At 46.6% G+C, this 25029-nt stretch overlaps 16 protein-coding genes across 16 annotated transcripts; 7 read left to right on the top strand and 9 right to left on the bottom strand. All coding sequences in view use genetic code 12, as the record gives it.

Annotated features, from left to right (window-relative positions):
- Window positions 1–30: 30 nt before the first annotated feature.
- CXQ85_000513 (60S ribosomal uL2 domain-containing protein) lies at window positions 31–1945 on the bottom strand (the record flags this gene model as incomplete). The annotated part of the gene is made up of 2 exons (XM_025484257.1): window positions 31–791; window positions 1339–1945. The coding sequence occupies 2 exons, from the start codon at window positions 1943–1945 to the stop codon at window positions 31–33; spliced, it is 1368 nt and encodes a 455-aa protein (XP_025342472.1).
- Window positions 1946–2834: 889 nt separating this feature from the next.
- CXQ85_000512 (SUR7/PalI family protein) lies at window positions 2835–3527 on the top strand (the record flags this gene model as incomplete). The annotated part of the gene is made up of 1 exon (XM_025484256.1): window positions 2835–3527. The coding sequence occupies one exon, from the start codon at window positions 2835–2837 to the stop codon at window positions 3525–3527; it is 693 nt and encodes a 230-aa protein (XP_025342471.1).
- A 212-nt stretch (window positions 3528–3739) lies between these two features.
- On the bottom strand, window positions 3740–4240 carry CXQ85_000511 (uncharacterized protein; the record flags this gene model as incomplete). Its single annotated transcript, XM_025484255.1, has 1 exon — window positions 3740–4240. The coding sequence occupies one exon, from the start codon at window positions 4238–4240 to the stop codon at window positions 3740–3742; it is 501 nt and encodes a 166-aa protein (XP_025342470.1).
- A 901-nt stretch (window positions 4241–5141) lies between these two features.
- CXQ85_000510 (uncharacterized protein) lies at window positions 5142–9063 on the top strand (the record flags this gene model as incomplete). Its single annotated transcript, XM_025484254.1, has 2 exons — window positions 5142–5242; window positions 6108–9063. The coding sequence occupies 2 exons, from the start codon at window positions 5142–5144 to the stop codon at window positions 9061–9063; spliced, it is 3057 nt and encodes a 1018-aa protein (XP_025342469.1).
- A 551-nt stretch (window positions 9064–9614) lies between these two features.
- Window positions 9615–10075, bottom strand: CXQ85_000509 (uncharacterized protein; the record flags this gene model as incomplete). Its single annotated transcript, XM_025484253.1, has 2 exons — window positions 9615–10011; window positions 10068–10075. The coding sequence occupies 2 exons, from the start codon at window positions 10073–10075 to the stop codon at window positions 9615–9617; spliced, it is 405 nt and encodes a 134-aa protein (XP_025342468.1).
- A 649-nt stretch (window positions 10076–10724) lies between these two features.
- On the top strand, window positions 10725–11117 carry HTA2 (histone H2A; the record flags this gene model as incomplete). Its single annotated transcript, XM_025484252.1, has 1 exon — window positions 10725–11117. The coding sequence occupies one exon, from the start codon at window positions 10725–10727 to the stop codon at window positions 11115–11117; it is 393 nt and encodes a 130-aa protein (XP_025342467.1).
- A 1081-nt stretch (window positions 11118–12198) lies between these two features.
- On the top strand, window positions 12199–13089 carry CXQ85_000507 (lysophosphatidic acid acyltransferase; the record flags this gene model as incomplete). Its single annotated transcript, XM_025484251.1, has 1 exon — window positions 12199–13089. One exon carries the CDS (start codon window positions 12199–12201, stop codon window positions 13087–13089), a length of 891 nt encoding a protein of 296 aa, XP_025342466.1.
- A 50-nt stretch (window positions 13090–13139) lies between these two features.
- CXQ85_000506 (U2 snRNP complex subunit) lies at window positions 13140–13811 on the bottom strand (the record flags this gene model as incomplete). Its single annotated transcript, XM_025484250.1, has 1 exon — window positions 13140–13811. One exon carries the CDS (start codon window positions 13809–13811, stop codon window positions 13140–13142), a length of 672 nt encoding a protein of 223 aa, XP_025342465.1.
- Window positions 13812–13961: 150 nt separating this feature from the next.
- Window positions 13962–16361, top strand: ERB1 (Erb1p; the record flags this gene model as incomplete). Its single annotated transcript, XM_025484249.1, has 1 exon — window positions 13962–16361. One exon carries the CDS (start codon window positions 13962–13964, stop codon window positions 16359–16361), a length of 2400 nt encoding a protein of 799 aa, XP_025342464.1.
- A 134-nt stretch (window positions 16362–16495) lies between these two features.
- Window positions 16496–16903, bottom strand: CXQ85_000504 (uncharacterized protein; the record flags this gene model as incomplete). The annotated part of the gene is made up of 1 exon (XM_025484248.1): window positions 16496–16903. The coding sequence occupies one exon, from the start codon at window positions 16901–16903 to the stop codon at window positions 16496–16498; it is 408 nt and encodes a 135-aa protein (XP_025342463.1).
- A 153-nt stretch (window positions 16904–17056) lies between these two features.
- On the bottom strand, window positions 17057–17869 carry CXQ85_000503 (putative ADP-ribose 1''-phosphate phosphatase; the record flags this gene model as incomplete). The annotated part of the gene is made up of 1 exon (XM_025484247.1): window positions 17057–17869. The coding sequence occupies one exon, from the start codon at window positions 17867–17869 to the stop codon at window positions 17057–17059; it is 813 nt and encodes a 270-aa protein (XP_025342462.1).
- A 1301-nt stretch (window positions 17870–19170) lies between these two features.
- On the top strand, window positions 19171–20019 carry POR1 (porin; the record flags this gene model as incomplete). The annotated part of the gene is made up of 1 exon (XM_025484246.1): window positions 19171–20019. The coding sequence occupies one exon, from the start codon at window positions 19171–19173 to the stop codon at window positions 20017–20019; it is 849 nt and encodes a 282-aa protein (XP_025342461.1).
- A 195-nt stretch (window positions 20020–20214) lies between these two features.
- Window positions 20215–21657, top strand: CXQ85_000501 (uncharacterized protein; the record flags this gene model as incomplete). The annotated part of the gene is made up of 1 exon (XM_025484245.1): window positions 20215–21657. The coding sequence occupies one exon, from the start codon at window positions 20215–20217 to the stop codon at window positions 21655–21657; it is 1443 nt and encodes a 480-aa protein (XP_025342460.1).
- A 55-nt stretch (window positions 21658–21712) lies between these two features.
- MAD2 (spindle checkpoint protein) lies at window positions 21713–22324 on the bottom strand (the record flags this gene model as incomplete). The annotated part of the gene is made up of 1 exon (XM_025484244.1): window positions 21713–22324. One exon carries the CDS (start codon window positions 22322–22324, stop codon window positions 21713–21715), a length of 612 nt encoding a protein of 203 aa, XP_025342459.1.
- Window positions 22325–23034: 710 nt separating this feature from the next.
- Window positions 23035–23745, bottom strand: CXQ85_000499 (2',3'-cyclic-nucleotide 3'-phosphodiesterase; the record flags this gene model as incomplete). Its single annotated transcript, XM_025484243.1, has 1 exon — window positions 23035–23745. The coding sequence occupies one exon, from the start codon at window positions 23743–23745 to the stop codon at window positions 23035–23037; it is 711 nt and encodes a 236-aa protein (XP_025342458.1).
- Window positions 23746–24163: 418 nt separating this feature from the next.
- Window positions 24164–24940, bottom strand: SOL3 (6-phosphogluconolactonase; the record flags this gene model as incomplete). The annotated part of the gene is made up of 1 exon (XM_025484242.1): window positions 24164–24940. The coding sequence occupies one exon, from the start codon at window positions 24938–24940 to the stop codon at window positions 24164–24166; it is 777 nt and encodes a 258-aa protein (XP_025342457.1).
- Window positions 24941–25029: the final 89 nt, after the last annotated feature.

Here is a 25029-nt window from a genome sequence, read left to right as displayed (position 1 = left end):
CATTACTATACATCAGAGTGAGCAACACACTTAGTCCTGAGTCTTCTGGGTACCTCTCAACAAACCAGTTCTTCTGGCGGCAATCAAACCAGCCTTCTGACCTGGAACAGCACCTCTAGAGATGGTAGAAGCCTTACCAATATGCTGGTGGTTACCACCACCGTGAGGGTGATCAACTGGGTTCATGGCCACACCTCTAGTTCTTGGCCAGGAGTTTCTCTTGGCCTTGTACTTGTGGAAAGCTCTACCGGCCTTCAACAATGGCTTGTCGATTCTACCACCACCGGCAACAACACCAATGACACCTCTGGCGTCAGAGTTGATGATCTTCTTGGCACCGGATGGCAACTTGACTCTGGTCTTACCCTCGTCGTGGTTGTGTCCGATAATGATAACGTAGTTACCAGAGGTTCTACCCAAAGCACCTCTGTCACCAACCTTCTCTTCGACGTTGGAGACAATGGTACCCTCAGGACAAGAGCCCAAAGGCAAGACGTTACCGACGTTCAAGGAAGCCTTCTTACCACAGTAGACGAACTGACCAGTGTAAAGACCCTCGTTGGCGACGAAAGTCTCCTCTCTCAACTTGTATCTGTATGGGTCTCTGAAGACGACCTTGGCCAAAGGAGCACCTCTACCGGAGTCGTGGATGATCTGCTTGACAACACCACGAATGTAACCGTGACGTTCGGCGTAGTCCAAGGTTCTCAACTTGGCTGCACCCTTTCTCAATCTGGTGTGAGCGGTGAAGATGGAGCCAGCACCCTTTCTCTGGTTACGAATAACTCTACCTGGACATGTTAGTATGGTGTCTTTGGAGGGGATAACATATACGGCGTGGCTCTCTCGATATATGGCCTTGAATTTCCGTAGATTTGGACGACTGTAGTCACATACCCATTGTTAGTGATTGGCGATAACTGGTTAAAAACCTTCAAAAGTATTTTTCACTGGGTGGAGGTGAGAAGATTTTTTCCTTGAGACCAGCCTGCATGCTGTGGGCCATCACCACCGCGAAGGGCTTCAGCCCTAGGAAGATACGATAAGCACGTGATGACACATAGACAACACAGCCAACGACAGGTGTACCCTCCACAACCACCCGGAAGGTTAGAGTTGATGTAGATTGCTTAAATCAAGCCAAAGTAATCAACCAAGCCAACGCTTGACTTCACTGAGCGGGCTATATCATCTCCAACTACCACACTCAACCACCCCTCGTCTTCCTTTCGTAGAACCTTCAGAGTGAATAATAGAGACTTCAAGATGTTTTACACTCGCCTTGCCCTTCTTTCCTTTCTTGCCATCGTACTTACCAGCCGCTGCCTCTTCTCGTACGAACACCGATGAAACGGGCCAACTCGTCAAACAACTCGACCTCGTCTTCCTTCTTCAAGCCCTTCAACTTCTCCTCGAGAGACTTTGGCTGAGGGTTAAAGAGCTTCTCGGCCTCTTCCTTGCTGAGCGTTTCCAGCTTCAAAAGCTCGGCCACGTCTTCAGGGTTGTTGTTTTCAACAATAAGCTCAAAGAACTCACACAATTGCAAGAGCGAAGCAGCATCGATCTTCTTAAACTCTCCAATAGTCTTTGGATAGAAATCAGGAGGATGCTCTCCATCCTTACTGGTCAATGGAGCAATTCTAGTAGAAGCGTCAGCATCCTCAGCAATATGTGAATTGTACACTCTCTTGACATTACGGTCTTCCAAGTAGTCAAGCTGGCTTTGCAACTCGGTCACCAACTGAACCAAATCGTCATTCGTGGCAAACTCATCCGTATCGATCTTCTGCTGGTTCTGATCCGTGTTCAAAGCCGCCATTCTGGACTTGACGTCCTTGACCTGGTACTCCATCATTTGTTTACCAGTTTTGGCAATCACCTCACTTTGCTTTCTCACGAGCTCTGTAAGCTCATCGACTCTTTTGCCCAATTCTTCTACCGACATCTTTTTGTTGTTTTCAGTGATAAGCTTTAGTATGTTTGATTATACAAGTAGTGCTGGCTCTGATATGTGGGAGCAGTCTGCAGGAAAATCTAGATAAGCCAGGAGAGACCCAACGTGGGGTGCTCTTAAGTAAAGTTTAAGAGCTGGCAAAGGTCAAAAAGTTAAATAAAAGTGGCTTTAGTGTTGCAAAGGAGGTATTCCACCAAGCTTTGTAGGTCCATTGTGGGCCCTTGCTGGTCTTCCATTGGCTGCAAAATGACCATTCCATGTCCCTTTCAACGACCCCAGCAAGCCCCAAAGTCTAATTCCAGGAGGTTAATCCATTGGAACTTCCAGAAAGACCTTTTTTACTCCAGAATTGTTTACCTCTACTCTCTGGACCACTTTCCTCCCCCACCGTCTTCCCTTTAGTTCACATTTCACAAAATCATTTGGGCGGCTGAATAAGCTCCCAATCGGAACTACCCCATGATTTACCCAACTTCTGCTAAAAATACATTCCACCTTCGTCTGACACCTCCTTATCATGTTCGTCTGCACCAACAAGCCGTATGTGCCAAATCAGGCAGGCGAGCAAGCCTGATGGGACGGTGCATGCAGTGCCAATGTTCTGGGACATGTAGACGGTGGACGAAAGGCCATACTATCTGACGTAGTAGAAGGAAATTAAAAATATAAATAGCACCATTGGAATGCTGGAAGTTAGGCGGTTCGAATGGTACCAATATCATATACATAACCTTACATTTCACCCACTTGACTCACCCCATTCCAGTCCATGCATGGTCTTTTCGCAGCCAGTAAAGGTCCATGATTCGGATCCACCCAGAAAACAATATAAAAGGACAAGAAATCCTCGTAGAAAAATGTCTTCCTCCATTATCTACTCATGCTTCGCCGTTTTGCTACTATCATCCCTTTTGTGCTCATCGCCGGGTCAACGGTGATGCTTCTCTTCATCAACCTCAGTGGAGCACTGAACGACCTGACTTTCCTCAATAAGTTCTACTTCTCCACGGCTGATGTCGGCTACGAAAGACGCTGGACCATGTATGCCATGTGTACGCCTTTGGGCGACGGCAAGGTTCAGTGTACTAAAAAACTGCCAGCTTACCCATACGACCCTAGCCGGAACTTGGGTGCAAGCTTTGTACCAGAAGAGTTTGATAAGAACCAAAAGACATATTTCTACTTGTCTAAAATAGCATACCTGATGTTCTTGCTTGCGCTTTTGTGTTCGATTCTTTCGTTGTTGCCGGTGACTATTTCGTGCTGTGCATGTACTGGGTTCCTTACAGGGTTCTTTGCATCTTTTGTCATTGGTGGAGCCCTTTTGCTTGATGTTATAGCATGTTCTTTGCAAACAGCTGCTCATGTTAAGGGTGTAAATGCGTTTAAGAAAGCTGGCTTTCTGGCGCTGTTGGGTACGCCCATGTTCGTTTGTATGTGGTTGAGTGTGGGTACGCTATTCATTTCTTGGGTGTGGATGATCAAGGTTGGAGTGAATGGTTTCAACCAGATCTTCGGCAGCAAGAAGAAGGAGTACGATAGTGAACTGGACTATAAGGAACTTCTGGATTAGGTGGATTTAAAATGTTAATTAATGTATGGTATTATGGATGATTAGATGTAGAGGAGAGTAGGTTACAACGGGAAACTACAGGTTAGAAGGGCGTTTAAATTATCCCTAAATCCTACAAGCATACATTTCTGATAATAGTATCAATATATAGATTACATGAGTTTGACTTGGTTCAAACAACGCCTGGGTCGAGCAGCTACACGCTGACAGTCTTAGTTATCGCTCTTCTCCTCTTCATCGCCATTTGCTTCCTTCTCCTCGTTCTCCTCCTTTTCCTTCTGTTCATTCTCTTTCCTTTCTCTTTCTTGTTGTTCCTTTTCACTCACCACAACACGGTTTCCCAAGGCATTGTGCTCCACAACGTTCACGTCAATATCTGAAGCCAACACTCCACCTTCCTGAGCTAAATCTATTATCTCTTTAACTTCACTGGTGGAAAAGTTACCATCCAACGGGATCTTACCTGAAGGAACTTCGAACCCGTCATAGTCAAGTTCCGGCGAAGGCGTACGAGAAGGCGACGAAATTGGAGACAGAGACTTCTTCCCGCCCACTGTTTCCTCCTTGGCCTTCTTATCCTCGTCTTTCTCCTTCTCGTCTTCATTCAATGTTTCATTTACCAAAGTATGTAGCTTGTTCAACGTGCTCTCTCTGAGCGCCTCGTCTTTGAGGTTTTCCTTCGAGGGCTGGGTGACTAGTTCGATTCTGCTCATGGTTGTTTCGAAGGTATAGCTTGACCAGGCTGTTAAATAATAAGTATAGTTGGAAGAAAAATAAAGTTGCTTATGATGTCATACCTGGAACTGGGGATATGCATTTGGACGAGCCGGGGTGAGGCACATGCAGGAAACGTGTCTTAGATAGATAAGGCCGGGTCACCATTGGCGGAAAAATGTGGAAAGGCAGGGTTCCAAGAGAAGAAAATAGATATAAAAACGTTGCTTACTGCCAAGAAGAATGGGCAGGTTGAATTTGGGCGTTTTTGCACCACGTGGCTTTCATGTGAAAATGGAACTACTGTGGCTGGTGAAGGTCAATTTCCACACCCTAAAAACTTAAATTCCCTTAAAGAACCTTCTTCATGATAATCGCAACCGCAATGCGAGATATACCGTACATTGACCAATAGGCGGCAAGGGTTGGAAGCTCTGGCACGTTTGGGTGCAAAATAGTGTCTATGTTGAGTACTCGCACCGAGGTCCAGGGTCCCTCCAAACACCAATATGACCAGGAGTGGTGGGTTCGTGACTTGTGGCGGTGTTAAGTGAGTGGTAGTTGGTAAGTGTTGGGGGAGGGGAAGACGGTGTTTGGGTGGGATCAACAAGGTGTTTGGTGGTCAAGGGAGGCCATAGGGTGGTAAGTGGATGATATACTGTAGCTAGGCAGGTTAAGAGGGAAGTTTGTGGTTTTCGAAAGTGGTGTCTAAGGCCTGGAGGCCATTTTTTAGAAGTACATGATTTGTTCTTTTTGGTAATTTTGGTTGATAGTGGAGTGATAAGTACATAGATAGTAGGCTTATGGAGGCTGTTAGACGGTACTATTGGAAACTATACATGACCTATACTCACTCCTCTTACCTATGAGATTTCCCAATCTACTTATATCCTTCCTCGAATGCCGATTAACTTGTTTTCCCAGTTAAGCTTGACCTGGTTGAGCTGGAGAACACTGTCTTACTTGTACCTCATTAAAAGAGTTACTGGAACCTTAACCCAGTACCAGCCACAGTGATACTTGGCATCAAATCCTAACGACTGTCTTTCTTCCAATACACTGTATAAACTGAGGTAAATTATCTTCATGGCGAAACTACTACCATTTCCCTTCTTCCATCTCTTCCTCCCATGCCTATAGATATACCACATCTCCCACTTCTGTTCCCTACCTCCACTTCCAACCCATCATCCCTACTGCTTCATCCTATTTCAACATCATTTTCAATCTTTCCATCAAAAAACACCCATTACCAAAATCCATCACACATTCCACAAGCTGCACTGAAAACGGAACCTACAGATCTCCGTACCGTCTACGCTCGTCAAAAGCTTCCCACAATTCCCAGATCTTCCAAACTAACAATCACGTCCCGCCCAAACCGCCCAACCCCCTCTCTCCAATTTCCAGTCATCTTCTTTGTTCTCTACTTTTCATCATTTCTCCACTTCCTTCTTCTTCTTCTTCCCTTCTTCTCGTATAAACAGATCAATCTGAGTTCCCTTTATACGCCGTGCTTAGGCGAACCGAATGCCTTCTTCTTTTTTTCGCAGCCATCCATTCCCCATTCTCCACAATCCACTAACCAACAATCCACCAGCCAACAATCCACTAAAATTCCACTAAAAAGTATAAAAGGCCGACATTTCCCAATCATTTCTTGTTTCCCACTTTTTCTCCATTTACCTTCACCTTATTCCCTTTTAGTTCCCTCATTCTTCATTCTCTGCTTTCCCCTCCACTTGTCTAACCTCCAGCGCGAAAGTTTATCAAGCGTCTTTTTTCACCTCCACCTTTTTCTTCCTTCTCCATCTTCCTAGTCTCCCATGGACGCACGGCGGCCTGTCCTTCTTTTGGCCCTACTAGGGCTCTTTTGTTTTCACTCATTGCTCAGTCGTACTTATATGGTGCCAACACGGGTGCTGATGCTGCCGAGTGCCGAACCGTGTCCATGTACCCGTCTTATGCTCGAATACGGTCTTTTGACGAGTCCCATACGAAGTTTGCGTCCAAGTACTCGTTGTGGTTGTATAGAGAGCTGGGCAAGGATACGGTGCCCAAGAAGGAGGGCGAAGGGTTCCAGGCGCTAGATGGTATACCGATCTTGTTTATTCCAGGGAACGCTGGGTCCTACCGCCAGGTGAGATCCATAGCTGCTGAAACGTCTGTGTTGTGGTTTGATCCAAATATACATGTGGTAGATAATCCAAAACAGAAGAATTACGATTTTTTTGCTGCTGACTTTAACGAGGACTTTCTGGCCTTCCATGGCCGTACCATTCTAGACCAGGCAGAGTACTTGAACGATGCCGTGGGGTTCATTCTACTGCTTTACGCTCATACAGAGAACCCGCCCACTTCGTTGATTTTGATGGGCCACTCGATGGGTGGAATTGTCGCCAGATTAATGCTTACTTTGCCTAATTATATCCCTGGCTCCGTCAATACCATCCTTACGCTTTCTTCTCCACACTCGGCTCCTCCACTTACGTTTGATGGTGACCTTTTGAGAGTTTACTCGGCTATTGATAGGTTCTGGTACGACGGATTCCATCCGCTGCTGCAGGAACCTACGTTGGCCCAGCAGCGTCTTCACAATGTATCTGTGGTTTCGTTAACTGGTGGTCTTCTCGATTCCATCTTGCCTGCTGATTACACTACTCTAGGCTACTTGGTGCCACCTTCAAACGGTTTCACCATGTTTACGACTGGTATTCCAGATGTGTGGACGCCGTCTGACCATTTGGCTATCGTCTGGTGCCGTCAACTTAGAAGACTGATTGCCAGATGGCTTTTGAGCATTGCCGACATTTCTTCTCCTCATAGAACATACCCATTAGAACGCAGAATGGAGCTTCTGCGTCAAATATTCATGACTGGTTTGGAAAAGTATGCTGAACAAGACTTTGACAAAACCAAGGACGCTGTGGGAGTTACTTTGGACAAAAACAAGGTGAACTTCCTTGGTCCTAACTCGATACTTAAATTCAACAACGGTCGTCACAACCCCCGCAAGGTCAATGTCATCATGACTGAGCCTGGCTCTACTTTCCAGTTCCTCTCTCTGGATACATTGACATACTGGGAAGATGCAATGATTGCCGAGAGTCAGACTGCCAGTGTGCTTTTATGTCTGAAAGACAAGTCTCCTAATGCTGATCCTGAGAATAGCTTCGCTGGCCTTCAGTGTGTGGACTTGTTTACGTATATTCGGCGTATCCCTAGATCCAGCAGCGACGTTGAGAAGTTGATGGATTCATCGTTTGATGGTGAAAAGGACTCTTTCTATGGCTTGAAGATCGAGCCACTGATTTTAGACGCTTTCGACATGGTCATTATCCATGAACCTCTAGAGACCTCAAAGTCACATTTCTCCATCGCTCACCTTGCCTCCGCTTCTAAGGCCAATGTCACCCTTAAGTCTGACTTGAACAGCCTTTTGATGTCTAATGTTCATGCCAAGCTACCAGCTGACAGACCATTGTCTACGAATATTTACATTCCAGGCGCCTGGTCTAGTGTGCTAGCATACAAAGTCCAATTCAAGAACTTAGAGAAGAAGGACCTGGAGTTCATTCCATTTATTCGTCAATGGAGAGACGAACCTTATGAGACAAAATGGCACATTAACGTGAAGAATGGCGCTGAAACACATCTCAGCGTACATGCTATTGCCCCATTTACTCCGTTCGACAGAACCCGGAAAAACAAGGGCATTAATCTTGAGCTCTGGGTGGATCCAGAGAATCCACAAACAGACGATCCTTTACCAGACATTGAAATGGTCTTTTCTGTTGATGTCTGGGGCAGTCTTAGACTCTTGGTGCTTCGCTACAGGTTAGCAGTTGTTGCACACTGTCTTGCTGTATCCTTATTGGTCTTTCTTTTCCAGTCAGTTCGTTACTACCACACAGGGAAGTTCCCTGATCAAGTTTATGGACTTGGATGCATCTGTGAAAGAAAATTATTTGCATTATTGGTAATCTTCCTTGGTTCGCTTTCCTATCTTGTGAAGAACAAGACTGTCCAGAGACTTCTTAATCTTGCTGACCCTGTCGTCTTGCATCACAAGAACGAGATCAACATAAGCTTGCATCCTAACTATTCGCTCAATACGTTCTATCTCGGCTTAGAGGAGAACTGCCTCTGGTTCTTGGGCCCAGCCTTCTTCGTTATGGCCATTGGTATCAACTGGTTCATTTACCATTTGTTAGTCTACACAGGCTTAGGCTTGGTTTACGTGGGAAGATTGACCAAGTTGTTCCCTAGAACGTTCGAAGAGAAGGAAAAACCTTTTATGAGATGGCGCAAGAGCAAGATAGGTGGAACCATCGTTTTAGTTGTCCTTGTTACCTTCTACATGCCTTACCAATTTGCTTATTTGGTTTCGCTGTTGATGCAAATCGTGACGGTAGTGAAACTCATGGCACACCGTAATGCCAAATCAGCATGCAACTATAATATCAGTATTATGATGTTGATGCTTTGGGTCTTACCCATCAACATTCCTGTTTTGATTGTTTTCGTTCATAATTTCAGCATTAATTGGGCAACCCCATTTTCGTCCCATCACAACTTCCTAGCTGTGGCGCCTATCGTGGCCTTGGCTCAGCTTCAAAGCCAATACAGCGAATGGGTTCCTATCCCAAGACAGGGAGAGGGCAGAAACACTTATTTCAAGGCGGTGGTGTCTGTTCTAGCATACATCGTCTTTTATTGCATGATCTACGGTGTCCGTCACACCTACTGGCTCCACCACTTGTTTAACTTCACCTGCGGATTGATTTTACTAGGATATGGAGAGAAGGTGTTGTGGAAATGACTAGCAGTACGTCCGAAAGAACATGTCTTGTGACCGGAGTAGCTGTTGCTAATTCAGAGACCGGACAGACCGAGTTTAGAGAAGGAGAGAGCTGCTCAGGAAGCAAGATGATTGGCCGGATCCAGGCGGCTCCATTACGGGGCGGGGCCAGGCCCAGCCAGTGGCAAATGTTTACCCTTCGTAGGAATGCCTTCTGGGGTAACATCCACATATGAAACACGCCATTGCCGTCGAGGCAACAGCAAGCAAACTAGCATTTGCTATTAATTAGAATTGTAAGTAGTTCACGATTATGACCATAGAGGCCTGAAGTGTAGGAGGTATGTCAGGGTGACTTATGTTGGGTTGTGTTGTTTGTTGTTGTTGTGGCGCATAGTACCGTGACAAAACAATAACACGATATGATTGGATGATAGTTGGGGTAATTGGGTGGCAAGCTACAATTGATAGTCCAATACAATTCCATTACTAATATACAAATACATTACACTGAAAGCAGCCAGTCATGTGGAAAGTGCTATCACACAGTGAAGCAGAGTCAGCGGCATAACTTAGTTGGCAGCAGAGGAGTACTTGGTGACAGCTCTGGTACCTTCGGAGACGGCGTGCTTAGCCAATTCACCAGGCAAGATCAATCTGACGGCGGTCTGGATCTCTCTGGCAGAAATGGTGGACTTCTTGTTGTAAGCAGCCAACTTGGAGGCCTCGGAGGCGACTCTCTCGAAAATGTCGTTGACGAAAGAGTTCATGATAGACATGGCCTTCTGGGAGATACCAGTGTCTGGGTGAGTCTGCTTCAAGACCTTGTAGATGTAAGAAGAGTAAGTTTCCTTTCTAGTCTTGGTCTTTCTCTTTGGCTCACCGGAAGAAGCGGTCTTCTTGGCGGCTGGTTTCTTCTCGGCTGGGCCTTGGAAGCTGGTTTCTTTTCTGCCTTTGGTGCCATGGTATCTGAGTGTTTGTTTGATGATAAAAGGAGAAAAACTCTACTTGGTGATTGCGAACACCCTCTCATATATAGTGTGTGTTCGCGGGGGTGCAGGGAGAGCGCCATTCTGGAGAGTGCAGGTGACGAGAGGGAAGAAGGGCGAGGAGAGCGCGCCTCCTGGTGTAAACCAGAGCACGACTGTTTGCCAGGCTTACGGGGAGATATCCTGAAGAATTCCTCAGGAACGGCTGCAACACCCTCCAGCCAAAACAAACAAGTCTCCACGAACCACCACCAACAAACCCATAACAAACAAACCACGGGGCGGTGGCGGCGAGTAAAACCAGTACTAATAAAATTTCTGATGGTGTCTGGATGTAAATCCACCCCTCCTTCTCTCAATTAAATTAAAATGTTCTACAATTTACCCTACCTTAAATTTGTCCTGAACCAACTAGACCCTCCAGCCCAGCAGAGCGTTGCAATACTGCCAGTTGTTGATGGAGGAAGTGCTGCCTCGCTCGCGCTCAGGTGGGTGCCTCTTTTTACACCCCAGATCCGTAACCCTCAGTCTTCCTCGCGCACTCTCCAAACAGTCGCCTGCTCTCCCCTGGTGCACTTTCCATCCTGGCGCGCATGGAGGGGCGTCCAGGAGGCATCTGCGTATATAAGCAGAAGCGGTCGCACTTGTTTTTCAGGATTCTTTCTTATCTAAACAACAAATACAAATTTCATAATGTCCGGTGGTAAAGGTAAAGCAGGTTCCTCTGAAAAAGCATCGACTTCCAGATCGGCCAAGGCCGGTTTGACTTTCCCAGTCGGTCGTGTTCACAGATTGTTGAGAAAGGGTAACTACGCCCAGAGAGTTGGTTCTGGTGCTCCAGTGTACTTGACTTCTGTCTTGGAGTACTTGGCTGCTGAAATTTTGGAGTTGGCTGGTAACGCTGCCAGAGACAACAAGAAGTCCAGAATCATCCCAAGACACTTGCAGTTGGCCATCAGAAACGATGAGGAGTTGAACAAGTTGTTGGGTCACGTCACCATTGCCCAGGGTGGTGTCTTGCCAAACATCCACCAGTCCTTGTTGCCATCCAAGAAGGCTACCTCCAAGGCTTCTCAGGAGTTGTAATTGCTGGAAAATTGATTTTTCTTGTGAAAGTATTATATTGCAAGCAGCACGGGCTGCCTTGCTGTGTATATTAGTATGTGGTCAATAATGTTACATGAAATCAGCGATCGAAGAGCGAAGCTCTGAGATCGATGTAGATAGATCGAGAAGCTTCGCTTCGAGATCATCCAATTCCTGAGTCTCTTATTCCTTTCATCCTATTCGTATTGTTCTACAGGTGCTACCGTTCCTCGGAACCCACCAATTACATTACCATCCATCCCTCAATCGCCCACCCACAGAACCCTTAAACTACAATCCCTTACTCTAAAAGGCAATTCTAAGCGCCATGAATTATCCTAGATATGCCCCGTGGACTTGCCTGTTATTGTGGCTCTATCCTGAAAGCATATTGCTGTGCACCAGTGTAACCACCTCAGGTCATCCACCCAAGCAATTCAACCTGACTAAAATCCTTGTCTAATCAACTTGGTTGCTCTTTCGCCACCATTAGTATCCCTCCCAGCTTTCGTCCACACTATCACCATCTACCTCTTCTGTGGCTCTGAGTATCTCAATTTTGCACCCATTCGAAATCACCCTTCCGAAGGCAAAAGGCCTAGACCGGGCTACCCCTATTCTTGCCTGGTATGTGAATTACCACCCTTTGCCTCCGGCAACCCCGCCCCACGGCTTTTTGCGTTCTGATGCTGTGCATTTGTCTCTACTGTGAACCAATCACGAACCACCATTCGGCTGGAAGGCAAACCCATGAAAGAGCCGTAGACGGCAACAAACAGATAAGCATCTAAACGACCTGATTGGCCCTCCTAGGCTTCTTTGCTATGCTTCCATTGGGTTCAGTGTAGGCACTGGCAACTTGTATGCGCAACATCAGGTGGCATGCCGCAAGCCACCGGTTCAACAAAAAATGAAGCAAACGGTAGCAATTGCTTAGAAAATACCGAAATCATCATCCCTTACCTCGAATGACGATTTGATGTTGTAGTATCTGCCAATTCAGTCTGGTGTCACGTGCCTCACCTGGCTCATCACCATCACCACTTCACCACTCCACACAGATACTCACCAGGATTGGACCATGGAGAAGTTTTCAAACTGGAGAGACAAGGGAACTGGCATTTCTCCTTTTATGCCAGTGGATAATCCACAGCCACCAATCAAGAAATTTCTCGTAAACCCCTTTGTTGTGGCTTTCAAGATACCTGCTTTATACATTTTGTATGCGTTTACGTTGATCGCACCAAAACCCGTCTTTCTGATCATTCTAAAGCATATTTTCGGTGTTTCAGACATTGACCTACTGGTGGAAGGCGTGAGGAAGGCAAAAACAGCTGAAATTGACCGTAAGAGGCCTGGCCTTAATCACTTGGTGGTTGCAAACTATGTGTCGCCCATCGACGTTTTGATCTTGTATGTGATTTCTGCAGTCAAGTCGATTAATTCCGTTGTTGTGGTGATTCCAAGAGGAACTAAATTGTATGCATTGAACTTCTGGCAGTTTTCACAGGTGCCTTTCTTGGAACCCCACGCTCCATTGCCTGGAGAAGTGCTCCAAGATTATGTTTCGCTCAAGGATAAGTTTGTCATTTTATTCCCCGAGGAAACGCCTTCCAATAACAAGGCAGTGCTTCCTTTCAACAAAACCATTGACCCAGCATTGCTCCAATTGCCTGGTTTCTCGTTCCTGACCATTGTGCTCAGAGTGTACCCTAACCTCATTACATTGCCAGTGCCTAACGTAACACGCTTCCAGTATGTGTGTAAGTTGCTCACAGTTGGTAAAGTGTTTGTCAAGGCAAAGATCGTGCCACATGTTGAACTGACCAAATTCTCGTTGAAGGCTGCAAGAGAGGTCTTCCCCGACAACGGATTATCGTTGGTTGGTGACGAATTGAACTTGGCGGAGAAGACAAAGTTCTTTTCATATTATAAGGGCTATGCCTTGTCACAAGTGACCAAAAACCAGTAAATAGTAAGGACATTAAACGATAGTCAGGGAATCAGTCGTAGGACCATACTTTAACTGTCTTCTTGGTTCTTCTCGTCCTCTTTATCCCCCTCCTCCTTCTTCTTATCCTCCCGTCTATGCCTTCTCTTCTTATGTTTATGTCTGCTCTTCTCTTCCAGTGGCCTCTTAAGCATATTGGCCATAGGATCGTTAAAATCGTCATCGTCGGCAACAAAAGCATTGGAAACAGACATATCAACCACATCCGCAATAGGCCCAGCCTCAATGCTTTGTCTAGCCTCTTTCTCCTTCTCCTTCTTCTCCTTAGGACCCTCTATCTTGGCCTGTTCCCTCTTTGCTTCCGAGTAATCCACCATAAAGTCATCTTCCTCCTGCCCCTCTCGAAGCTGGTAGTATGTATGGTCCACTTTCAAAGGCTTCTCGTATATAAGCACGCCATTAAAGTTATCCACTGCAAGTACACAAGAGCGATGGTCCTCATACTTCAAGTACGCAAACCCTCTTGACTTCCCAGACTCCCGGTCCTTGATCAAATTCACATGCGTAGGGTTCCCCCACTGGGAGAAAATCGTCACCAAGTCCTTCTCCTTAAGCGATTCATGGAGGTTTCCAATATAGATATATGATGTATCCGCATAGTCAGCATGCCACGAAGCCTCATCAGAAACGTTATTTTCTAGCTCCTTCTGGTTGATAGCATTGATTCGATGGATCGCATTCATCGCAACTGCAGATAAACAGAAAATACCCCAAAGCTGCCCACTTGGTGTTGATAAGTGTTCTGGGGTTGGAGGTGTGCGTGCAGTCCCTGATGAGATGGGATGGATTTGGGATTTTTTCCACATCCAAGCACTGAACATCCAGAAGCAGATATGGCCAAATCGAAAAACGCCAGCCCTGGCGAAAAGGCGGCAGCTTCGGGAGGAAACAGAAAGAGAAGAAATACCGAGGAACAGCCCTCCGAGCCTGAACTCAAGGTCGATGGTATTTTGACGATGGACGGTTCCGATGAGGAAGATGAGGATGAGGAAGATGAAGAGGACAGTGATGCTGAACTTAATAAGCTTCTTGCTGAGGAGGAAGGCGATGAAGAGGAGGATGACGAAAGCGAAGAGGAGGATGAAGATGATGAGGGCGACGATAGTGATGCTTCCTCTGACTCTGCCTCTTCTGCTGTTACAGACAAGCTCAGTGGAGTCCAGCTCCAGACGCTAGAGGACGAGGATAACGGAGAGATTGTTTCGAAGTTCTCAGACGGCCGTACTCGTATCATCAAGCCTGAGATCAACCCTGATTACGATTCAGACGACTCGGATGCTGAGAATTTTAACACTATTGGTAACATTCCTATTTCTGCCTATGAAGAGATGCCTCACATTGGTTACGATATCAACGGTAAGCGTATCATGAGACCAGCTAGAGGCTCTGCTTTGGACCAGCTCTTGGAGCAGATTGACTTGCCTGAAGGATGGACTGGTCTTTTGGACCAGAACACTGGCCAGTCCTTGAAGTTGACCGATGATGAATTGGAGTTGATCCGTAAGATCCAGAACCAGGAACAAACAGATGAAGCTATCAACCCATACGAGCCTACTATCGAGTGGTTCACGTCCAAGACTGAAGTTATGCCTCTTAGTGCTGCTCCAGAGCCTAAGGCTCGTTTCCAGCCTTCTCGTCATGAAGCTAAGCGTGTGATGAAGATCGTCCGTGCTATTCGTCTGGGTAAGATTTTGTCTCCAGAAGCAGCCAAGGCTAAGGCTGACGAGGACAAGAACAACTTCGACTTGTGGGAACACGAGGACCCAGAAAACAACCATGTGATGAACTTGAGAGCTCCTAAATTGCCTCCTCCTACTAATGACGAATCTTATAACCCACCTGAGGAGTACCTCTTTGACGAGGAAGAAAAGAAGAAGTGGCTTGAGACTGAACCTGCTGCCAGAGACACAAACTATATGCCCCAGAAATATGCTGCTTTACGAAAAGTGCCTGGTTACTCCGAATCTGTTCGTGAACGTTTCGATAGATGTTTGGACTTGTACTTGGCTCCTCGTGTGCGTCACAGCAAATTGAACATTGACCCTGAGTCCTTGATTCCAGAATTGCCTTCTCCAAAGGACTTGAGACCTTTCCCTATTCGTTGTTCTACTGTCTACAATGGTCACACTGGCAGAATCAGAACGCTTTCTGTTGACCCACAAGGTCTCTGGTTGGCTACAGGTTCCGATGACGGTTCTGTGAGAGTTTGGGAAGTCCTTACAGGTAGACTGGTTTACAAGTTCCAGGCTGTTTACCTTGAACAAGACCCAGAAGATAAAATCGATGCTTTGGAATGGCATCCAGAACCAGGCACTGCTATTTTGACTGTTGCTGCTGCTGAGAAAATCTACCTTTTGGTTCCTCCAGTTTTCGGTTTCGATTTCGAAAATAACGCCAGGGTCAGAATCGAAGCTGGTTGGGGTTACGATACATTCGGCAACAAGCGTAAGGACACAGATATCAACGTGAACCTGGACGACGAAGATGCTAAGAGCGGTGGCCTGGAGCCAAAGAAGGAGGTTGCAAAATGGTATACGCCAAACGCTACCCAGTCGCTGGAAGGTGTTGCTGCCATCATTGAGTGCAAGAAGCCAGTCAAGAAGCTCTCCTGGCACAGAAAGGGTGACTACTTCGTCACGGTGGCACCAGAATCCAACCACACTGCCGTGCTTATCCACCAGTTGTCTAAGCACTTGTCCCAATCGCCATTCCGCAAATCCAAGGGTATCATCATGGACGCCCGTTTCCATCCATTCAAACCACAGCTTTTCGTCAGTTCCCAGCGTACTATCCGTATCTACGATTTGGCACAACAACAGCTTGTCAAGAAATTGATGCCTGGTGCCAGAATGCTTTCGGGCATTGACATCCATCCTAGAGGTGATCATCTTTTAGCATCGTCCTACGACAAGCGTGTCTTGTGGCATGACTTGGACTTGGCCGCCACGCCGTACAAGACGTTACGGTACCACGAAAAGGCTGTTCGTTCGATCAAATTCCATAAGGGTAAATTGCCCTTGTTTGCCTCGGCCTCTGACGATGGCTCCATCCATGTTTTCCACGCCACAGTATATGATGACTACATGACGAATCCATTGTTGGTTCCATTGAAGAAGTTGACTGGCCACAAGGTCGTTTCTAGCATAGGTGTGTTGGAGTTGGCATGGCATCCTAAAGAAGCATGGTTGTTCAGTGCTGGTGCCGATGGTACTGCCAGACTCTGGACGACGTAGGTTACTGCCTACTTTCATAGTAATAGAGAAATGGGTAAAATTATAGTAGAATGTTTATTCGGAATGCTTCGTAAATCTAGACTTCTTTGTGGCTTCACGACGCGTCTATAACGTCAAGGATCAATCACCATTGTTCACAATGTCTCAAGAGACTCACACCGTGAGAGTTGACCATCTGTGTACTCTGCAATCCACACACGGCGCTCGTCCAGCTCAATAAGTGTTTTTAGAATAATCTGGATATTATCAACAACTCCAGTGTTCTCCTTGTTCAACAACCAATCTAACTTCTTCCAATCTAGTATACCTTCATGGCAGAAGCACTTTGGAGTCTTATAAGCAGCGACAAACAGAGAAGATACTTCTCCCACAAACAAATGGACTCCTCCAAGATCAACACCATCTCTAACCCATCTCAAAACTCCCTTATCCTTGTACAGAGGCACCTGAAGCCCAGTTTCTTCTTCTGTCTCTCTCACTATACATTCAAGAGGCGACTCTTCTGGGTCAAGTTTCCCGCCCACACCGTTCCAGCGGCCCATCCAGGGCAGTTTTTGTCTATTAAGAAAAAGCACCTGGCTTGTTTCTGGACAATAAACAAAGCCCAATGTGTATTTGTAACGAGTGGTAGTCATAAAGACGCGTAGTATTGATGCTTATCAGTTTTCGCACCCAAGTAGTAGTTATCACCAGAATTAGTCATTTCGGCTTTCTATCCAATTTAGGCCTTTCACGAGTTTGTGCCATGGAAGGGGCCAATGCTGAGACTCTTTCCCCTTCTCGTTCTTAAGTTCCTTTCCAAAAGGCGTATAGTAAGCTTCAAGGGCGACAATGTCAGAGGCTTTCCCGAGTTTCACATACTTTCTGCGTAGGTATAAGAGAACAGCAGCTGAACGGGCCAATGGCGAAGGTGCTGGCATGTACCAAAGTGCAATAGCACCTACCATAAGCCTAGCACACGTTCCTGGAGGAACACCGCCAAAACCAGCGCCAAAGCCGGGAAATATAGCTGCCTCTACGTCTGTAGCAGTAAGAGCACCAAGAGCTGCCCAAGTGGAGTAGAACACTCTATCGAACAAAATCACTTCGGGGATTTCCATTGTGGGGACTTGGATTAAAGAAGTGACGCCTTGTTTGACGGCTAGTGAGTCGTTGGTGTGTGGGATATCAGCCAAGTTGACTGTATGAGCCTGACCAGGAGTAAGAAAGCCATGGTGGAGCAGTAACGTGTTGTTTTGGATCGCCAGTTCAACTTCCCTCTCTTTGTGAGGACTTGAGGATATGCCAGAGAGAACAGCCTTATCGAAGCCACCTCCCATGAATGAGAAAGAGTTGGCTGGGGTAACTATAGCCATTGGCTCTTTCTCCTTGGCTGAAAGAAACAGCTGGAGTGGTTTTGGTACCACTGATAAGTTTACCGACGGTGGAAGAAATGGAGAAACTTCGGCAATGGCTTTCTGGAGGCATTCCACGAGCAATGGCGTGGAATTGACGAAGTAGACTTTCATGGTGGGATAGATGAGGGGATGGAAGGGTTGGTTTTTGAAGAAAGTGGATCTTGATACTTGTCTTGAGGCACCTGCTTCACTTATCCTTATTTGTCAATTACTTACTGGACTTCTGGGGTTGCCAATGGCTGGGGATCAATGGACTATAGCTCTTTAGTGGTTCGTTTAGGAATGGCTGCGAAACCATGGAGTCAGTCCCAGCCAGACAACCAATGCACAGAAGGTGATATACTCAATGAAAATGACCCAAAAGAGTCAAAATGAACAATATATACATATCTTCAATCACTCTTGGAAACGCCATGTCTATCCCTCCACCGCCTTGTCCACCTACAATCTCCCCCAACAGAGTCAGAAACACACTCACTCCAGCCACAGGAACGACCCCAGCCTATCCCATCCAGCCTAAATCAACCCACCAAATCTCGTCCAAACCATTAAGCCCTCGCCCCACTGGTAACACCACTTGGCCCTTCTCATCCTTTTCTTCCCTGCGTTCCACCTTCTTCCATTTAGTACCTCCTACATTAGCCATCCATCCAGATCAGCCCACCGTTAATGGCTGCGAAAAGCCACAAAACATCCATCTACACCACGAAGCTAAGAACATATAACTAAAACCAGAAACAAAAAGAGAATACAAAGAAGCTTAGACGCCACCCATTCGGTCAAAAAGTGCCCCCTTCCAGTCACCCACTCATTTCTGTTCCTTTCCATCCTCCTCGGTCATTAGCCTCTGGTTGGTCTGCCCCTCCTGGGCCTCCTAGCACTCCCCAGATCTCAACCTTGTACCCTTTTTTTCCCTTTCGCACCTCCCCAGCCGGGTCCTTTTTTTCCCCCACCATATCTAAACACTGACCGTGTGGAGCCCGTCACGCCGTAACCTGTTTTGGTGCCACAGCACGTGCACTCCAAACCCCGAGGCACGGGTCTGTTGCCCCCTTGCCCGTCCAAACCACTATATGAACAGCCAATTCCCACCTTTTTTTTCTTCTTTAATTAATTCACTAAACCTACTACTTCTTCTTCTTCGTGGGCGGTGTGTTGGTTGGGGGACCCCGGGGCCAGGGCGCGCGTTCATTCATTCATTCATTCAATCTTTTTTTTTTTTTTTTTTGTTCGCACAATTAGTGAGTGCGCCTTTTTTTCTGCCTCTAAACCTTTGGGAACCAACGGTGGGGCCTCTCACGCTCAACATATAAATTTGAGGCCCATTTCCTGATCCACGTTTTTCGCACCCCACCTAAACAAGCGCTTTTTTCTAAAAGATCTAGTTTTCTTCCCAATTCAAATCTTTCACAATGGCCCCTGTTGCTTTCTCCGACATCCAGAAGTCCTCCAACGACTTGCTCTCCAAGGACTTCTTCCACTTGAACTCCGCTGCCGTTGACGTCAAGTCCACCGCTCCAAACGGTGTCGCTTTCACCGTCAAGGGTAAGACCGCTAAGGACAATGCCATTGCCGCTTCCGTCGAGGCCAAGTACGCCGACAAGGCCACTGGTTTGACCTTGACCCAGGGCTGGAACAACGCCAACACCTTGTCCACCAAGTTTGAGTTGTCTGAGTTGTTGACCCCAGGCCTCAAGGGTGAATTGGACACTTCCGTTGTGCCAAACGGCTCCAAGAACGCCAAGTTGAACTTCTTCTACCAGCAGTCTGCTGTCAACGCCAGATTGTTCTTTGACTTGCTCAAGGGTCCTGTTGCCACCGCTGACTTGACTGTCGCTCACGATGGCTTCACCGCCGGTGCTGAGTTGGGCTACGACATTGCCTCTGCCAAGCTCAACAAGTACTCTGTTGGTGTCGGTTACGCCAACCCATTGTACACCGTCGCTGTCACCTCCACCTCTAACTTGTCTGTCTTCACCGCTGCTTACTACCACAAGGTCTCTCCTTTGGTTGAGGCTGGTGCCAAGGCTACCTGGGACTCTGTCAAGTCCTCCAACGTCAACGTCGAGTTCGCCACCAAGTACAAGTTGGACTCCACCGCTTTCGTCAAGGCTAAGGTTGCCGACTCTGGTTTGACCGCTTTGGCTTACTCCCAGGAATTGAGACCTGGCGTTAGATTGGGTTTGGGTGCCTCCTTCGATGCTTTGAAGTTGGCTGAGCCTGTCCACAAGTTGGGTGTTTCCTTGTCCTTCTCCGCTTAAGCGAGTACCTCTCCGTCCGGACCTTTCCCGACCGTAGTATGTTTTCAATAAACCTCTCTATACGTTCCCGTAGCTCAATGGCTGCCAATTGGCTTTTTGCATCCATTGCAAGTCGCTATCCCTCCGTGTACACCCGTACACCGCGCTCTCACATCTCTAAATCTGAAAACCTACCACTAGTAAACCCATCAAGCAATGGTAGACAAGAGAAAGGAGCCTGGCGCTCCAAATGTGAAAAATGGAAACGACGTTCCTACCATCCTCCAAGTCTCCAGGCCATTCTTCACTCTTGCTGAACTTTCCTACCTTCATTCAAACACCATCCCAGAGAACAAGAAACTAGCATATAACCAGAGAAAGCATCAGATCTTCCAGCTTTTATTCCAAGTGGTCAAGATCATGAAATTCCCACTTCGTGTGCTTGCAACTGCCATGAACTACTATTCCCGTTACTACCTCTTTAATGTGTTTGAGGAACCTAATGATCAGAATCCAGAGAGTGACTCTCTTACAGAGCTCGAGAAAGATCCCTACTTGGTCGCATATACCAGTTTATTCTTGGCCACCAAGCATGAAGATTGTATTAAAAAACTTAGAGACATGCAGCTGGTTGCTAACAAGCTTCGAGAGGTTGACCAGGATGTCAAGGTGGTGAATAAAAGCACTGGTACTCTGTTGCCGCTTATTGAGATGCAAAGAAAGATCATCATGAGCTTGGAATTCAAGCTTCTTCAGGTTCTCAAGTTTGATTTCTTGAATGGTGCTGCCAATGTGCCCTCTGTGGATTACTTGGTGACACTGTTTTCAAAAGAGTTGGGTCTTGATTATAGTTTAACGCTTTTCAGCTGGCTCGTGTCTTTTGATATCATGTCTACACCATTGTGTCTTGTCATTCCACCTCATTGCATTGCCTTGGCCATTGTCATAGTATCGCTCAATTTGGCCCCTAAGGATATCAAAGCCAAGTATGGCCCAACTGACGAAGAGCCAAAGGATATCAGTGAAATACTAGAGAACATAGACTCCATGGGCATGTTCAGGTGTCCAGAAACTTTGGTGAACGAAGGCATTGTCTATATTTTGGACTACTACGTTCACCAGATGAATTTTCTGATTCTTAATGAATACCTTCCTCCTGTTGACCCAGATAGCGGCAAGGAGCAGATCTTCAAGTTCATGGAATTGAAACTGCGTTTCAACGACTTGAAGGTGCTCAGTGAGCAAAGCGTTTCTGCCAACAATCTTCTTAAACAGGACCTGTACTTGAGGAAGTGGGACTACTCTGTGGCATCAAGAGGAGCCGCCCGTTTCATCATCAGTAATAAGAGAAGACGTTTCGATACAGAGTTTGCTGTCTTGCGTCCACAAAACAAACAGCAGAAGCAGCAACAACAAAAGGACCAAAAGGAGCAAAATAAGGATCTAGAGGAAGAACGTGATGTGAAGCCGGAGCCAGCCAAGAAGGAAGAGATGCTCGAGTCCAAGCTAAAAAATCAAGAACTCTCTAACGAGTGCCAGGACACTACCGAAAAGGACGGAGAGGAACAGGAGATCAAGAAGGAAGAGATCAAGAACGAGGAGGTTAGAAAAGCGAACCATGAAAGACTGAAGGAAGGCGAGAACGACCCCCCACAATAAGCAAAGTAACTTTTCTTCCTATGTACCCTATGTAACATATAATCCCAAATTCTATCTAACCAAGCTTGTAACTGACAGACGTGCCGACCAGGTGGTTACTCGTGCTAAACTTCGAGAAGTCCACCGAGTCTGCCTCTCCATTGATCAACTTCCCGTCTCCATGGGTATCTGCCCATTCCGTGGGTATTCTTCTGCTATCGTAGCTTGGATCCGTATACACCAAGACATTGAACGTGTACTCGTCGTCTTGCAAGAACGGCAAGTACGACACAGACGCCGTGATCTGGCGAAAGATCGCCTGGATCTCTCTCTGGATCTGTTGTTTAGACTTTTCAGCAGGTTCTTCACCTTCCTTCTGTATATCAATTGAAAACACCCATCTCTCCACGGGTTCCGTCGTTGCCTTGTTCAAGATGACCACCACTAGTTTCAGCAACCTCCCGCCATAGATCCACTTCCTGAGCTGTTCCATGATGTTGCCAATGTAGTCCTTCACGTCATTATCACTACTCATAAGGATAGGCAAGTCGTACTTTCTCACCGTAACAAAGTCTTCAGGCGGATATATGCCTCTTTGGAAAAGTATACTATGCACAGCGAACTCAAAGAAGTCCACCACGGTTTTGGAGGACCCCTTGAGGGCCAATTTGGACGGTGACACGGTCATGGCGAGGTGGTGATGGTGAAAGATAAACAGTGCGAATCAACGGTGAGGAAGCAGCAACAAGGATGTGTTGATGGAGGGATTCGAATTTTGTAAAAATTGGATGGTAGGTTATTTGGAATGGTTAGTTTAAGGATTTTGATTTATAGGGGAATTGAAGAAGATTTCGATTTTTAATGATACTTTGTAGTTTTATGAAGTTGTGTATTTCGCAATATGTGAGTATAATCTATGGAAAAGTATGTACTTTAGAAGAGAAGGAAGAATAGAGGATACTTAAGAACGTCACCAAAAATCGAATTTTCATGAGAAACTGATGAAAATGCAGCGGAAGATTCTTCAAAGTCATTGGAATCATGTTCACCAACTTTCTGGTTATTTTCTTCCTGGAAAGGCTATTTTTCACCGGGGGTGGTTTATGGTTGCAAAACGCACTATATACTTCTAGTGTACCAGCAATGGGAGTGGTAGAGCAGATTCAACATACCTTCACAACCACCTACATTTCATAAACCACTTTTCATTTAATTTCAAACATTACATCTATTGTTACTTGTACATATATTACGGTGAAAACTTCATTTTCAGAGGCCTTTCGTTCCTGAAATATTAATGAACGACGAGACCACGATTAAAAGTACTACCATCGGCATGGCAACACACAAGTAGAGGCTTATACTCCAAGCACAAAGTGCTTGCAATCACCAACGTCCTTAAACATCCACAGAACCAAGTACAACCCACTCGTTGACGTCGCCCTCACAGAGCACCAACTTCAACACTCCACCGTCCCAGGAAAGACCGTTACCCTCCTCATTCCATGAGTCCAGGTCACAATTGTCAATACCCAAGTAGTCCAGCACACGCAGGCGAATAGTATGCCACAAGGCATTGTCAATGGGGTAAAGATCACTGTAGACAAGAGAAAGGTGTGGGTTGTATTCACCCACAGCCCAAGCGGCAGCCTCCTGGGCCAGTTCCCGCTGGAGCTTTCCCACGTCCACTTCCACTTCACGTGCTGGCTCCTTGGACTTGGTCAGAGGTTTTCGTCTCACAAGGTTCCCGCTGTGGTCTTTATGATACAAGTGTGGGTTCTTCTGTTTATGTTCAGCGTCTGTCTTTGCTGGTAACAAGACAAAGAGCTCTTGCACGATACGTGCAAACGAGAAAAGCGTTGGCTCGTCAAGTACCTGGAAGTAGAGTTTCTGGAAGTACTTCCTCTGGCTGTTCACCCGGCCCAAGCGGATCCAGTGTTCATGATTGGCAGCTTTCGGAAGCAGCGAAAGTGCTGCAGCACACAGAGAGAGGATCTTGTTAACATCGTCTTTGGGATTGGCCAAGTCCACTGCCAAGTTGGTGGAGATGGTGATGTGAGGCTCGAACCGAGGAGGCAGGCCTGGGAACACTGTGTTGAGAGAACCCATTACGGTTTGTAATTTATCCTGGAGACCCAGGTTTTTCTTAGGACATAGCCACAATGCAACGCCTAAAGCTGTGAATTAGTATATGTTTTGGAGGGGCCAGTTACGTTGGTACATACCCATAGTTCCACTAGTTGATAATTGATTACTTGGTGCGAATCTCAGTTAGAGCCGACATCGGTGAGTTTTGTGGAAGATATGGTGATGGCCTGTGAAAAATTGGTCAAGGTGGTGAAAAAGAGGAAATGGGGTTCGTGGACTACGTGCGGTGGAACCTAAATGTCTTTATATGTGTATTGTGTAGTTAGCGCCGCTGAGCCATGCAGCAGGCTTGGGCGCCGGCATTGTCTCACATCCAAACGACGAACCTTGATAAGGTCGTTTTGGCTTGTTTGAACGATGTTTCAACGTTGAGTATCCTCTAATACTTGGATGGGGTCACGTTGGCGTTCTTGAGTGCAGCGTCGTTGACAAACCAGGTCACTGGGACGCTGAGATCGTTGACGTACTTGCATGGCAACTGGGAGTCAGCCTTGGTGAAGATCTCGTCAATGACTGGAGCCTTACCCTCGCCTTCAGCGACGAAAGCAATGTTGCTGGCCTGGGCCAACACAGGGAAGGTGATGGTGATTCTTCTTGGTGGTGGCTTTGGAGAGTCTCTGATCAACGACACTAGACTGTTCTTCTCCTGGAGCAATGCATGGCCAGGGAACAAGGAGCATGTGTGTCCGTCAGGACCGCAACCCAAAAGAACCAAGTCAAGGTGGGCATCTTTGGCGAAGAGCTTCTCGTACTCTTCAGCAATAGCTTCGTCTTTGCTGCTATCAGCACCGTCGAGCTGGCCATCCTGGCCAGTGATCAAAGAAGCATTGATAGCATGGACCTTAGGCTTTGGAGATCCAGCAGGCAAGCTCAGGAGCACCTTCTCATTGAAAAGACCGTAGTTAGACTCAGCATGGTCCAAAGGAACGATTCTTTCGTCACTGAAAAAAACTTCCCACTTGTCCCATTTGACCTGTTTGGAAAGCTGTGCATCGTCAATCAACGAAGCCTTCAAAACCTTACCCAAAGAACCGCCAGAGACCGCAACCTTGAAAACTCCAGATTTGCTCACAGCCTCATCCTGGATCTTGATAATGTAAGCGCCAACGGCTTTGGCGACATCAGATGACTCTCTGTGGGAGTATAAAGAAACCATTTCGAGTTTAATTAAAAGAAGCAATCAAGCACAATTGATAAAAGCTGTGGTGGGTGTGCAACGGTACTCAGTCGCCAGTGCCGATGGTG

This window comes from Candidozyma haemuli (genome assembly GCF_002926055.2).
Source record: "Candidozyma haemuli strain B11899 chromosome Unknown A_2014730914, whole genome shotgun sequence".
NCBI lineage: Eukaryota > Fungi > Ascomycota > Pichiomycetes > Serinales > Metschnikowiaceae > Candidozyma > Candidozyma haemuli.
Note: the sequence above shows the minus strand (reverse complement) of the source record. Positions and strands in the feature narration are given on the sequence as shown.